General features: G+C 52.0%; 1 protein-coding gene across 1 annotated transcript in view; it reads right to left on the bottom strand.

The window, feature by feature from the left end:
• Window positions 1–15,212, bottom strand: part of RALGPS1 (Ral GEF with PH domain and SH3 binding motif 1) — a 228,257-nt gene that overhangs the window by 15,101 nt on the left and 197,944 nt on the right. Inside the window, exons 11-14 of the mRNA XM_080927222.1 lie at window positions 14,663–14,730; window positions 5,379–5,505; window positions 4,304–4,461; window positions 2,237–2,288 (exon numbers count right to left, since the gene is read on the bottom strand). Coding sequence (XP_080783348.1) covers window positions 2,237–2,288; window positions 4,304–4,461; window positions 5,379–5,505; window positions 14,663–14,730 — 405 coding nt within the window. The remainder of the gene's footprint in view (window positions 1–2,236; window positions 2,289–4,303; window positions 4,462–5,378; window positions 5,506–14,662; window positions 14,731–15,212) is intronic.

A 15,212-nucleotide genomic window follows, 5' to 3' on the forward strand; every position in this document is an offset into this window, starting at 1 on the left:
ACCTATAATCCACTCCTCTCTGAAGAGAGGAGCATGTGGTCTGGAGGAGACCTGGGAGTACAGAGGACCCAGTGGGGCTGAGCACTGGGTGCCTGAAGGTTAGAATGAGGGGGGCTCTGGAAGTGACAGGATGGTGACTGAGCTGTGAAGAGACAGCGGTGCTCTTCTGTGTGTCCAGTCTACAGAAAAGCTCAGACTGCTCACACTCCTTTGGGGAACAGACCCTCTTTGAAGCAGGCTCAAGAGCAGATACACAGTAGGAGCAGACCTTCTAGCTGGACCTCTGGGTAAGGATCAGCTAGCTTCTAGCTCCTTTGGCCTGCCTGGGACTGGGTTCATAGCTCCACTGATATCTCCTCAGCCAAGAAACAGCAGGCCAAGATCCCCTCTGTGCAGAGCAGATGAAAGGTTGCTGGGAGCAGGGCTGTTCGAGGGCTGGGCACATTTGCATAGGAGAGACAGGAGGCCAGTGCTCAGAGGAGTTTACTCAAGAGCATCTGTTACAGACATTCAGTGACCTGGATTGTACAAAATACTGCTGCCTGCAGTGGTCATGATGGCATATGACATCATTTCCATTGTGCAAGGAATGCCCCTTGCCATCCTCTTTCCTACCGACTCCACTCACAGTCAGCACTGACAGGGCCCACAGAGCCCCCGCGTGGCTCCTGTGCAGGCAGCAGTGCTAAGCAGCTACTGAGTGACTAATGAGTGAGGGGGATGGATGGGTGAGAGGACGGACAACAGAGGGAACATACAGGTGTGCTGCTGTGGGTCTCAGCACCGTGCTTAAGTGTGCCGCTGAACTGGCCAACGGAGGTGCTGCGTTGCTTGTGGCCTTCTTTTACAGGGTGGCCCCTAGAGTCCCCACCTGGACCAAGAGTTTTGGAGTCTGTCCCGTGGGGCCTGTGAGGCTCTCCTTTCGGAACTATGGGGGAGCAGCAAGGCTGCAGGCAGTCTATGCACGGCAGTGCCCAGACAGAGCCTGTGTACAGGGAATACTCAGCCTGGGCCACCAACGAGCCTTCTCTGCCCTGTGGGAAGTGTGCAGATAGGATGATTTCTTCTGGGCACTTTTTAAATTACAGGGACTGAAGCTTTAGCTTCAGAAAAGGGGCGTGCACACACACAGGTGCAAGGGTGTATGCTCTGTGTGGTGTAATGCATACCATGTGAATGCAGACACGCACATCTTCAACAATATATGAATGAATTAAATGAGGCTGTGTCTGCCTGTGTGCATGGGTAAGTGTGAGATCTGTGTTTAGTGTATGCACACAGAGGCGTGACAGCGTAATTGTGCATATGTAACTGAACATAAGCATTGTGTATATACATGTAAATGTGTGAATATGTGTGAGAGCACGTGCATATGTATATGTGAGAGTCTGTAACTGTGTGCATATAAGACTGTGTGACCATGGCCACGTCTACAGACAAACTGTATAATTGTGCATATGTACACATAACGCTATGTAACTTTGGGCATGTACACAGATGCACATAGTCCCCTAGGCACTGGTGGAGGGGCCATCCTGAAGGGCAATGGAAACCCACACCTTGGGGACCCTTTTCATTACTAGAGTTCCTTTCCTGTGTGTCCTCAGACCTCTCTAGTAATCAAGGTGCCTTCCACCACCTGCAATGCTAAGTCTTCCTGGATTCCTGATGGTAGCCTAAGAAGTACATGGAGTGCACCCTGCAGGTGAATTCCTAATAATATCTGTCCCAAGTATCTACCTGATGGGAGCGTGGACACTTGGGACAGATGGTCTGACAGGAGTCACAACCACAAATGGTAGTAGGGTTCAAAATGTCCAGGGCCTGAGGAGGCACTGGTGCAATACTCTCAGATATCGCTAGATGGAGCCATATTCCCATCTCAAGACTTCCAACAGGACTCAGGCTTAGAGATCCAGGACTCACTCTAGGCCTCATAGGCTCCCAGGGCTTCTCTAGCTAGCATGGACCAAGTGCTCTGAGTGTCAGCTGACAAAAGAAGGGAGGGAGGGAAGAGAACACTCTCTAAGCCTGTGTATACATTTACAAATGTATGAGTGTAGAAGTGAATCATGAATGTGTCCACTGGTGTGCATGTGTATGTGTGAGATTAATGTTTAGTGTGTGCACACAGAGGTGTGACCATGTAATTATGCACTTGTAATGTATGGGTGGGGCAGGGGCCCCTGACTCCAGCTCCCTGGGCCTTGAGAAGCCTTGCTGAGGCCACACTCACCTTTCCAGCCCTGCAGACATTTCTTCACTAAACTCTGAGCTCTCACTACTGCCTGGAAAAGGAACACAGATCAGTGAGCATGGCAGCCTCGAAGAGAGGGGCCTGTTTTCCTGGGCTCCCAGTCACTGGGCCCCGGTCCCCAAGCTCACAGCATTCTGACCCTATGGGTCACAAAAGGACTTGGGTTTCTGTTGTTATATCGCTCTTCTCTGGGCAGGTTCAAAGAACATTCAGTCCCACCATTCTCAAGGGTACCCTCCACTCCCTTCCCACTACCTACCCTCTGGCTTGAAAGGCCAGGGTCTTCATATTTGTCTGCCTGCTGCCTGCCTGCTGCCCCAGGGCCTCTCCTGAGGGTATAGACAGGGTGAACACTTCTGGCCCCAGGAACAGGGAAGTGGATCTGCTCACACAGGAGATGCAGGGAGAGTGCAGGGGAGGGCCAGTGCAGTCCCCTGCCCATAGAGTTACTGCTAAGGCCTACGTTGGGATCCTTTGCCTTCCTATTCTCTTCCAGGCCCACATTTTTGAGCTGACCATGGTCTGCTGGGCCTGAGTGAAGACACCCTGGTTCACCAGGCCTAGTGTTCCCTGAGCAGCACACTGCTTCCCTCCTGGCCTGTGCATCTGTGGGCCTGGCCTCTGTATTGTCTTAGACTCTGTAGGCTCTGAAGTTCAGGGCTCTTCCAGAAAGATCTCTAAGCAGTGGGGAAGGAGAAGGGAAAAGCCTGTCCTGAGTGGAATCCCTATTATCTGCTGTATGGGTGGAAGGTGGGGGCATCCGAGCACCACCAGGGCACACGCTCTGCCGCTTTTTCAGAGCGGTCAGCTCAAGCAGAAAATGTCTTGAGTTCCCTGACTTAATGAGCCGAAGCCAAACAATCTTGTGATCTCCCCTGGATGCGGGACAGCACAGCACCTGACTTGCTTTCGGGAACGGCAGCCCAGACTCAGGCACAGCTCAGAGTTTCCTGGATGTCAAACAGCTGCTCTGAGCTCAACTGTGCATTCATGGAGCCTCAAAAGAACCCAGGTCCCATCCTTTACTTTAAGATGAGGTCCATGAGTGGAACCTACCAGGCTGAGGGGTCAGTGCACAAGAGCACAGCCAAGGCTCAGGAAGAAGCCTTTCCCTAGCTCAGGACTCTGAACCACTTCTTTTCAACCCACACTTATGAGCCTAAAATGCAATGTCCAAACCTCCTACACTGTTGGCTTGTCCAAACACGATGGCCTCTTCTGAAGACATAAGGCAGATACAGGACTTGTCACAAAATTTCTAGGAGGCAGCTGCCTTATGCTAAATTTTTTTCCCCTGACTCCCAAGACTGGCCTAACTTCACAGGGACATGTGGCAGGAGAGGCTCACCTGGTGTTCCTGATGCCTGCTTCTCTAAGCTCCTGGCCCTCTACCCCACTCACTGTCTTCACCAGATCAAACACCAGCCCACCACCATTGCTGGGAAGACTCTGCTATTTAAGGCAGACACACAGGCACACTGAAAGGCAAGGGCCATCAAGAGAGCACTGGGCTGGTGACAGTAATCATAGGATAGTGTCATCTGTCGTAGAAGAACTGAGATCTCTGAATGCAGTTCCATGCTAGCCTCCGCCCTAATATCAGCATTTCTCTGTCTCTGTAAGTCCATGGAACAGGCTCTTCCTGCCACTGTCCAGTAGGGTAATACCATCCCCGAAGCTCACATCTTCCCTTCTGCCTCCTCTGGGTAAAGATAAGCACATAGCAGGAAGCAATGGACCACCTACCTATTGTTCCAAGCAAGGCTTTGGACTGTCCCTGGGACATAAACGCCACCAAGGTAGCAGGTGGCCTTAGGGGGTTGAGGTAGACTTAAGTCTAACTTCCTTCTTCAACCTGACTGTACATATTTGGGGACCACCAGGAGAAGGCCAATCCTGGACTCTTCCTGCAGCAGAAGACTCTTGTAGGGAGTCATTCTTTAAGGGTGAGGGGCCACTGGGCACAGTACAGTGACACAGAGACAGACATGGAGCACAAACTGGGCCTGCTGCCCCTGCCTGTGTGCACAGGCCAGAGCCGCTTACCTAGGGAGAGTCCGTTGGTGATGGCGGTGGAGGAGGTGTGAGTGAGGCCCCTGCGGGGGCTGCGGGACTCTAGGACACTGTCATCCAGCAGGTGCCTGGCCTTCTCCGATGGGAATGTGGCACTCTTACTGTCAACTACACTCAACTGACACATCAGACTGGAAAACGGAGAGGAAGAGAGAAGCAGAGCTCCTTATCCTGGGAGCACAGTGGCGCGATGGCCCTGGAAGCCAGAGCCAGGGACTTACTGCTGGAGACGCCTCTGCCCAGAGCCCATTGGTGGACCAGGCTTGGCCCCTTCTTATGGTATGACCTTGGGAAAGTCACATCCTTTTTCTGAGCCTCAATTTCACTCTCTTTCAGTGGAGACTAATGTTGCTTGCTCTGCCTGTGAAAATGACGGTGGGGCTTGTGAGATGAGGCCATGCTGAGGCGTGTCAGAGCTTTGTGACTCCTGCTAGACCTATAGTGAGCGTGACAGCAGCTGCTCAGAGGTTTGCATGGTTCAGTGAGATGGTGACCATGAGTGTGTGGCAATGTCTGGAGAAGAGGAGGCACCAGGGACCCAAAGCACTTTGTCCTGCTCTTGCCTCTGAGTTCCACAAGGACCAGCCAAGATGCCTAGCATCTGTGCCTTAGTACAAGTGGAAGGAAGAATAAAAGGGAGGGAGGGACAAAGGGTGCCCTTATCTGGGAACCTGTGACCAAAGCCCAGGGAATGCAGGCATGGCTTTCCCCAGCAATGCTGAGGACCTGTATGTGCCCCAGCTGTGGGCCCCAGAGGGCCAGTGAACCAGCAGGTACTGGGACACCCACTGCTGCCCTGAGGATAGTCTCTGCTGGACTCAGTTCTGCCTAAATGAGCTGTTGACTGAGTTTAGCATGTTTCTTCACTAGCTACTGAGCCCAGGTCCCTGCTGGTGGCATACAGACTGCAGCCTGTCGCCCTCTGCATTCCTGAGCTCACACCAGCCTTAGGAGGACATGTCTGCCAAGAACATAAAGAGCTTCCAAATGAGGATGGGAAAGGACCCAACCTTCCATCACCCCAGAATAGGGTTTCTCAGTCACCCACTTGTTGCCCAGGCTGTGGCTCTTCCTGTGTCTGGGGACTGGCGGTGTGGGGAGGCTGCCGGCCACAGATGTATCTGGACAGGTGGGCCTCCGGCGGAACCTGGCTGAGCTGGAGCCAGCAGAGGGGCCTATGAAAAGAGCAGAGAGAAAGAGAGAGAGAGAGTTGGCAGGAGTCATGGGGGTAAGAATAGGGTAGAGACTCAGGAGAACTGAGCTCCAGGCTTGTAGTATAGACCTTTCTCTAGTTGTTATGCGTGAGACAAGGCTCACAGGAAACCTATAGCAGCTTCCCACTCATCAGATATTAACCCTTCCCTCCCAACATGAACATCAACGCCCAGAGTAAAGGCCTGAAGTGCCCAGGTTCAGTAGCTGGGTAGCTCTGCCAGGCAGGCGGCTGATGAACCATTCATAAGAACAGAACCAGAAGTACAACCTTAAAGCAAAGGTCCTTCCTGGATTTCACAAGCCCAGAGAGGGATATAGGAGGCCTTGAGTTGGGCCAGATGGAACTGTACCTATACCTCTGTCCACAGTCTTATCCCCGGCCAGGACTTGCGTGCTGGCACTGGCAGGATATAACAGATCTGCCCTGAAGAGTGGGCTGTCCTTAAAGGCTGTGCCTGTGTAGTCACAGGTGATCTGGGCACCAATGTCCAGGCTCTCAGTTGGCCCTGCAGTGTCCTAAGGAGGATCCTCTGGCCTACATTCTGCGACAGAGGATGCCTCTGCTCCAGAGGAATCAGCTGGTGCAGCTGCCGTACAGAGCAAGAGAGGAATAAGCAGCACGTGGCTTTGTTTTGCTTTTGCCCTAAGAGAAAATTCCAGAGGGTGGAGCCCTTGTTTATCAGCAATCATAGGAGGGTGACAGCCCCACTGCCTGACTCACAGTGCTCCCACCCTGCCCGTGCTCTCTAAAGGTCAAATCACAAGGATCCTCTGCAGGAGGCCTGGAGTAGAAGCCCAGAGGCCCTGGTGTGGAAGCAGACGTGACCATGGTGATAATTAGGACAGGCACGCCTGGCATAATGCTTTGGGCTACGCTGCAAGCCTTGAGATATGCCACTGAGTTGCCCCATTAGAGGGAGGATAAGGCAGGCTTATAGATGTGCTACATACTGGGGGGAAGATCCAAACCCAAGTGTGCAGCAGGCTTGTGGGTTGGGGAGGAATGTTAGGGGTTCAGAGTACAAGTGCTGGGCAAATGTCCTTGAGAAAGAATGGAGAGGTCAACACAGCATCCACTAGGTATCGTTTGTGAACAGCACTGCAACAACATTAATATCCCAGCTTGAAGACTCCAGTACACTTGGTATCGGACATGGGGAGCCCTAGAGCTGTAAGCCACATGGCCGCCGTAGGCTGCCGCCTCCCTTGGCCACTCTCAGGACACTCACTCTCACTTGGCTCCATGTAGCTCTTAGCCTTCCAGTTCTGCTCATGCTTTGAGTTATCACAGCCTTTCAGAGCTGCCTTGGCTGCTTCCACTCAATTCTGAATTCTCTCTCCAAGGCTAGACCCGGATGCACCCCTTTCCTTTTTGCTTTGGAGCCTTGGGAGGCATGCCTGGCCTCAAATGCCCCTGGACCATCTGGGAGTGTAGGCGGGGCCCCCAGCGGAAGAGCCTTGGCCTCTTGGGCCTATGTTAGGGCTGCTGCTGCTCTCTGGGCTCAAGGTCTCAGCCCCCTCCTCCCCCACATTCTCCTAGCATTGTTGACCAACAGCCTAGGTCTGACGAGGAAATAGAAGAATTTCCATTCGGCTGGGACCCAGATGAGGGGCCTCTGCCAGTAAGTGACACCCTCTGCTACCCGAAAAGCCTCATGTATCCTGCCCCTCCAAGCCTAGGGTGGCTCCCAAGTGACAGTGCCAGGACATGTGCCTTCTGAGCTGGGTGGCCAGCATGCCTGTTGGTCATGTCTTCAGGCAGGGTAGGGCAGTGATGAGCTGGGGCTCTGGTCTACAGAGCAGAATAGATATGGCATAGACAGCTGGAAAAATTGACCATGTGGCTTGACTATCTCAAAGGATTGCTCTATTTTTCCTCAGCATAAGTTTTCCATGAATAATCTTTAAAGCTCTTTAAGTGGTTGTTTCTTCAGCAGTTTTATGGGGCCATATGAGAATTGACAGTTTCTGTAGGCAGCCAGATATGCTGAGAAAAAATATCTGGTTCTCATTACAAGAAACCAACATACTGCCCAACGGACCACTCATTGATTGGAATAGAAAAACAAAACAAAACAAAACAAACGGCCTTCTACTAACTGCCTTGGAGTGGCCAAGATGCCAGATAGTGTATGGTGACAGAAAGGGACTCCGGTCCTGGAGGCAGGGAAGCCTAGGCTCTTATCTCTCTGTGCTTACAGGTTGAATGGCCTTGGGGGATCACCTCCAAGGCCTGGATCTACATCTATAAAAGAGGAATAAACTTGGTTTTAGAGTTTAAACAGTTAAACACACAGTGTCTCTCTTGGCACAAATGTTTAGGATGCCTAGACCTCGGTGCTGCCCTTGGGCCAAACACTGGAGCTTTGTCACAGACAGAAAAATTCATGATACTCTACCTGCATGGGAGTAACAGTCAACAGTCAAGAGGGGAGGGAGGGGCAACCAGGAAGCTTCACCCTGCAGGAACACACACTCTCACAGGAGAATAGTCATGATCAATATGGCAAAAGCACCACTTCCACCAACAGCATGACAGAATCAAAAATGCAGGTGACAACCTCTAATGTTGACTTAACATCTGCTCCCTGGCAGAACTAATGGTACACACATTGTCCACTTGACATTGTGTGAGTCTCACAATATCACAGAGCTTTGTGAAACATTAAGGAATGACGAGACAAAACTTCTGGAAGGTTCGACATTCTGCTCGGTACTACAGCCTGGCATGGACAATGGCACAGGTTGAAAGAACAATTTGTACAAAGGTCCAGAGGGAAGACAGCATGGCCCAGTGAAGACTCGAGCCAACAAGGTCTGGTGATATGTTCAGACTCATATCTTAGGAAGTTCCTCTGGGCAGAAGACTGACTGGATGTGGTCACGATTGGAAGCTACAGGTTTCGAGGGAGATATGTACAAGAAGTGTCCAGGGGTTGGCCAGACAGGGAGGGAACTGAGAGTAACCCTCTGTGTAGAATGGTGTGCACCTGGGGCACATGGAGAAGTCCAGTGTGGGGCCGATATCTGGAGGCCACTGGGCAGATGGGTATGGTTGCAAGGAGAGCACACCACGGGCAAAGGAACCTCTTCTCAAGGGTTTCTGGCCAGGCTCTGCTCTGGGCTAGCACTGCCCCGTTCCAGCTGGCCTTCCCAAGTCTCACACATTGGAAAGTAATGGGAGGCAGCTGTGGCAGAGGGGAAAGTAGCAACTTGGAGTCACAAAACTTGGTTCCAGTCCCTCCCCTAGCCTCAGCTGGACAGAGACGCATGCCATCGCCTCCTTGGTGTGCTTTCTCCAGGCACGGCAACTGTGCCATCTGGATCTCTAGCCAGTGCAGTTCTGAGCGGCCAGGGTGGGCTGCTACCCAACTCAAGGGTTTGTGCCCTATGCTTCCCACCTGCTCCTGTGAAGAACCCTCCTTTGAGGTCCAGAACTCAGACCTTTTAGATCTGCCAGAGTCCTGCATCTCTTGGGTCATCTGGCCCCTTACAATCTCTGTGTGGAAACTTTTCTATAGCCAGATCTCTGGCGGGGCCTGGGAGCCACTTATTTCTATGTTCACACACATTCTGCTTTTCACACACGCAGCTCTCATGGGTCTCACTGGGAGCCAAGGTCTGTCTCTGTGCAGAAGGTCCAGTTCATTTCCTTTTGAGAAGCACTGTTCGTCATCTCGGCTGAAGTGGCACTGTGCTTTCCTAGCAGACTTACAGGCCACAGAGAGTGGGAACTGCAAATGCTCGGAAGCTGCTGGCACTCAAGGTGCTCAGGCCTCTGCAAAGCTATGGAACTGGATGGATCAGGCTTAAGTCTGCCTGCTTCTAGCCTTTGAGCTCTCTCAGAGGACCCCATTCTGAGCACTGGAAAGGTTTGCAGAGGAAGGGCGTTAGAGGGAGGAAGGCCTCACCTCTCTTCTCATCAAGGCTCTCTTCTCACCAGGCTCTCTTCTCATCAAGCATTTCAACGGTGCAACCACACAGACCATGATGGCCTTGAGAGATGTCGCCTACTAGGGTCAGAGCACTGTGAGTCAGTGGCTCACTTAGCCCCAAGGATGTGAAGGTGGGTGACAGCAAGCTAGAGCAGCGGGGCCACAGGATGGTAAGCTGCACTCTCACATGGCCCACCGTGGACGAGATGGCTTTCATAAGAAGACCTTGTACAGCATGATGGTTTGTATTGGGAGTGTGGCCTTGTTGGAGTAGGTGTGTCACTGTGGGCTTTAACATCTTAGTCCTAGATGACTGGAAGCCAGTATTCCATTAGCAGCCTGCAGATGAAGATGTTGAACTCTCAGCTCCTCCTGCACCATGCCTGTCTGGACACTGCCATGCTCCCACCTTGATGATAATGGACTGAACCTCTGAACCTGTAAGCCAGGCCCAATTAAATGTCGTCCTTATAAGAGTTGCCTTGGTCATGGTGTCTGTTCACAGCAGTGAAAACCTAACTAAGACAGGGGGTTTGAATGGATCTTAGCAGGAAGCTTCTGGTTGGAAGGTGGATCTGAGGGGGCTTCAGAGGTCCAGGAATGTATTTGTATCTGCCAAGGTTGAGGACATCCATGGTCATGTCCTGGAGAAAGGACAGCTTTATAACTACCCCCTGAAAGCTGCTGCTGAGGCATCAGCACCCACTATTACAAGTGGGGCTGTGATTTGAAAGTTGCGGGATCTGGAAAACTGTTCAGTGAGGTCATGCTGCTGCTCTGTGGGACAGACAGCTAGGCTTGAAGCAGCCCAGCTGGATGAGGCAAGAGGACTGGACACAAGGTAAAGTTTGGGCTTCTGAGTCCTACAAACACCTGTGTTGGAAGGTATCTGTAGGAAACTGGGTATGGTGACGTATCTGCAGGCCCAGCACTCAGGGGAGAAAAAGTAGCAAGAGTTCAAGGCTATTTCAGGCTACATAGGTGTACACACACACACACACACACACACACACACACACACACACACACACAGCTACCTACAGGAAAGGCAGAGGCATGCAGGTCTACCATCCATGGCAGGTCTTAATGCCCTGAACAAGTAGACAGGATGACAGGAACAGAGCCTGACCTATCAGCTGGCTCTGATACTTCTGTGATATGTGAACCTGGGTGAGTATTCCCGTGCCTTTACCTACAGAATAGGAGTGAGGTAAGAGTGGCAAAGAACCAACCTGTCTGCTGGGAGGCCCAGGGGACTCACCAGGCAGGGCCTGGACAGACTTTGGAAAGGTCAGCTACAGTGAAGATGAGAGATGGAGGGCTCTTACGCAAACTGCCTAGAGTACTCCACAAAGTCCTTGGCTGTTCAGGGAATGGCGAGGCCTTTGACCATCTCTCCTTGGACCTGGGCCAGCCTCAGAGGGAGGCTGAGGTGAGGCTGGTTCATGGAGAAGTTACTTCACAGTTTTCTAGCTGCTCTTCCATTGTCTGCTCTGGGGACAGTCCGTTGAGGAACCTCTGTACTCTGGGGAAGCCTTGGCTACGTTAGGAGGCTGCAGCTGAGTCCTGCTGCTGCTGCTGTCCCACCACAGGTGTCAGGCATGTGAGTAACAACCCCTTCAAGTGACTGCAGTCCCAGCCCTGCCTACCCTGACACTGACACACAAAATGTGTGTGTGGCGTTCAATGTTATTTTCTGCCCTAAGGGCTGAGGTGGCACTGGAGCTGGGACTAGATGTGGGTTCTTGGGTTCCCACCTGGAGCTCAGGTGGCAGACTCACACTGTCTCTCATTTAGATGGAATCAGAGCCTGCCCAAGAGGGCCAGGAACTAACATTCCCAAGAGGCACTGTGCTGGTAGCAGCATTTCTGGCATAGCAGTTTCTGGAGCTCCTGCCAAAGCCCTGTGATATGAGCCGGCCTGAAGACTTCCTGTGCCAACAGCTCAGAGATGCTGCAGCCAGGTTCTGTGTATAGGTCTGCTGGCCTGGCGCAGGGTCCTTGCCACCAGGTAGTAAACATAAAAATCGGCCTTAAGTTTGAGGGTGCAGAGACAGAGGCCAGGGCTGCGATTTTCCTGGGCTAAAGCATGGCTCTCGAACCTTCAGAGAAAACCTGTCCCCAGGGGAAGACATGTGGGGGAAGCTTGCAAGGTCTGGGACTGTCTTCACTAGCTCCAAGACATAAACAAACATCACTTGCCCTCTGGGGGCTGGGGTGGGCAACATTATGAACATTACATGTGATTTTTTGCTCTCTCCAGGAAAATATTAGTTCATTTATATAAACAGCATCCCACAGAGAGGGAAACTGGGAACGTGGCATCCTGGCCATTACAGATCAAAAACAGAGTTAGTTTCCCCTGTTTCCTTTCTCACCATCTCCTTGTGGGGACAGACTACCCACATGGCCATATCCCCAGAGCGAAATGGGGGCAGCAGCTCTTGGCAGGTTCTGGGGCCATCAGGGGCCAAGAGAACAGCTGTAGCTCAGAGGCTGCTGCTATTAACCAAGGCTCTGAAGAAGGTCATGGCTACTGCCATTTGTGCAGCGTTATGGTCTCCCAGCCCCTGGAAGAGCTGGTTAGAGAAGAGTACTAAATACCAACCCCCCCCACATACATCTTGGTCTGTTCACACTGGCTTCTTTTTGGCTCCAAACGTGCCTGTCCTTGCCTACTTGGCCTTTGCTGCCCGTCTCCTTAGCTAAGACACAAGCTCCAGGAGGCTGAGGTCCCTGCCAGGTACCTAGTTCATAGCAAGTGCTTGTTACACACAGACGTGCAGCCTGAGAGACTTGTGTAAATGAAGGTGCACATCTAAAGGCTTTTCCTTGGCAAGTGTGGGGGTACCTAACTGCTGGGCACAGCTTTGAGTTGGAGCCTAGCCCCTCCTGAAGAACAGAGGGAGGCCGCGTTCCTCCCATTCTTGGGACTGCAAGAGGCACATTCCTGTCCCTCAGTCCTGTGGAGTTCCTGCCACGCAGCTCAGTCTAAGTGCCAGAGCCCAGAAGGCTCCCTTGGAGCTGACCCTCCGACCACCCTCTGTGGGAACCCTGCTATGCCATGACCCATGCTGTAGCAGGGCTTCTTATCTTTTCTCTGACACTTGGGGGGTGTCACTGAATGGCTATGAGATTTCTAGAAAGTCACTGGCTCTCTGGTGATCAACATAAACCCTGACATGCTGCTTTGAGGCTGAAGCCAGGAATTGGAGAGTTGGTGGAAAACACTCCTGTGAGCAGAGCTCTCTCTGCAGAGCAGGAACTGCTGGGTTCAGCACTTTTCTGGAAGACCGTGCAGAGTCAGCAGCCAGAGCACACTGAAGCTGCCCTCAAGGACAGGTGCCCACAAGGCCCAACAAAGAACTCTGAAGCTATGGTTGAATGGGTGGCACTGTATGCCAGGCTCTAGGAATTCCATGCCCAGGCCTGTCTCTTGGGGGCTTTTACTCCTTTGGAGAAGAAAGACATAGGACAAATAAGTACACAGATGACTGAGAGTTAGGCCATGCAGGCTACTGCCACACAAGGGTATGATGTAGGGACTACATCCCAAGGAACCAACTCCACAGCTGTACACACAGGCAAATATAGGAATGTGCCATCCTACACAGAAACCATGTGGGTCTGTTTGGGGTCCAGAGCTTGCTGACCCAGTGAAACTAGACCCAACTGGGGTTTTGAGCAGTGTCGTTTAGCCAAAGCCTGGAGGCTAGTTCAGTGATGGAATCACACTGACAACATCATCACAGCTCCCTAATGAGAGGTCCAGACTGGATGCTGCACAAGATCCAGCCGCAGCCCTGTGAGTAACATGTGTACTGCACCCATTTTAAAGGTAGAGCGTGCAGTGCTGAGCATCTCAGAGAGCAGTTTGCTAGGGGAGAGTTCTAGAATGGGAACAGAGGATAAAGGAGAAACCTGGCCAGAACCATAGCTCTCTGAACCACCATTGTCAGTGGCTATTTGCCAGGGAGAGACAGAAGGAGACACTTAATAAAGGGGTCTAGAAGATACCATGAAAAATACAACTATAGACAGCACTAACTCAGCAACTCTAGTGGTTCTCAGGGCTGCACAGCAGCATCTTCCAAGGTTCATGAGAAGGGGAGCCCAGAGGCACAAAGAAGATTCTAGCTTACCACCCAGAGATAGCAGAGGCTGGCACAGATAAAAAGTCAGGGGTGTAGCCCAGAGACAGGACAGAGGCTGTGCAGCAGGGTTGGGGGTCTGGAATGAAGTTGCCACAGTGTTTCCTGAGAGCTCTGTGGGCCTAGTCCTACCAGTACCTACCCCAGCCAGAAGTACGGAGAGGCTGTCCTGAGTAGCCCAAGGTGGAGGGACAGTGTGACACCGGGCAGTGGATTCTACCTGCTTCTTATGTTGGGCACCTGAACAACATCTCAGTGTTGTCTTGCTGGGATGAGGGCTTCAGTATCTCCACTTTACATGCAAGGAAAACATGGCCCAGAGGGACAAAGCTGTTTGACTAAGGTACAGTGGCTCAGAACCAGAGTTGGAGTGATGGAGAGCTACAACCAGGAGAATGTGCTGCTAGAGGCCCGTCTAGCCTCTTCCCAGACAGCGATGCTGATCAGCCCCCAGCCCTAAGAGCTGCAATATGACTGGAGGCCACTGTTATGACAGTAACAACCAAGCCGCTGACACCAAGCATATTCTGACAGTGGACAGGCATGGGCAGAGCACAAGACAGGCCTGTGCTCACCCCAGCATCAGGACAACACTCTAAGACTAATACGGGTCTTCACTCTCACCTGTAGATAAGGCTACGGAGGACTAGGAAGACAGAGAGACGAAGCTAGAGCCTCGCTCTGAGCTCTGATTGCTAGGACCCCACTGCTGGTGACACAGCGTTCTCTCAGAGGTGATAAATCTAATGTGATCTGGTATATTGGGTACCCCCTTTGGGGCATATAATCCCAAGTGTTGGGGCAGGCTGAAGGACAAGGGTCAGGTGGTCTTGAGAAAGATTACCTTGTGCATGCTTCTAAGTTGAGGATCCGATCTCTTGGGGGTCCCATACTATCAGGAGTCTGGCGGGGTAGTGGAAGGTGCTGTAAACAGGGAAGGTTGAACCTGCCATGCAGTGAACCCAACTGTGCTCTTGGGCCCCATGTCTAGGCTGTGAGCAATTTTGTACTATTTGAGGAGCTATGTATACCTGCAAGATCTTCCTTGGAAGAGACTAGTCTTGGAGAGCTGCTTCCTGGTTCGATTCTGAGTGACAACCTGAAACCAAAGATTTTCACAAGGTCAGAGAGGCCTGGGTAGCTATGAGCTGGGGGAGGGATGGCTATTCAAGAGTATATCGGTTACAGAATTCAGGAATACTATGAAACCTGCTTCTTCCTCCTTCTGATGTCTCCCAAAGCCCTTGCTTGTTTACCCACAACTCTGTGACTGAAGCATGTTTTAGAGCCTAGGAAAAAAAGGAGAAAGGCCATGCGGCCTCCTCAGCCAAATTCAGGACACTAGTGGGTGACAGGCAGGGATGCTATGAGAGAAAGCAGGCTCCACGGGACCACACTGGTGATGTGAGATCATCCTTTTGTGGCATGGAGATGGTCCCAGGAGATGAAGGGAACCCCCTACCTCCCTGTGGGAAAGGAAATGCTAGGTGATCCTGGACCTTCCAGCCAGCAGGAAAGGAACCAACCTCCAGCTCCTCTGCATATATGGAAGGAAAGCCAGATAAGAGTCTCTCAAATGGT

The sequence above is a fragment of the Micromys minutus genome (genome assembly GCF_963924665.1).
Source record: "Micromys minutus genome assembly, chromosome: 13".
In the NCBI taxonomy this organism is placed as follows: Eukaryota; Metazoa; Chordata; class Mammalia; order Rodentia; family Muridae; genus Micromys; species Micromys minutus.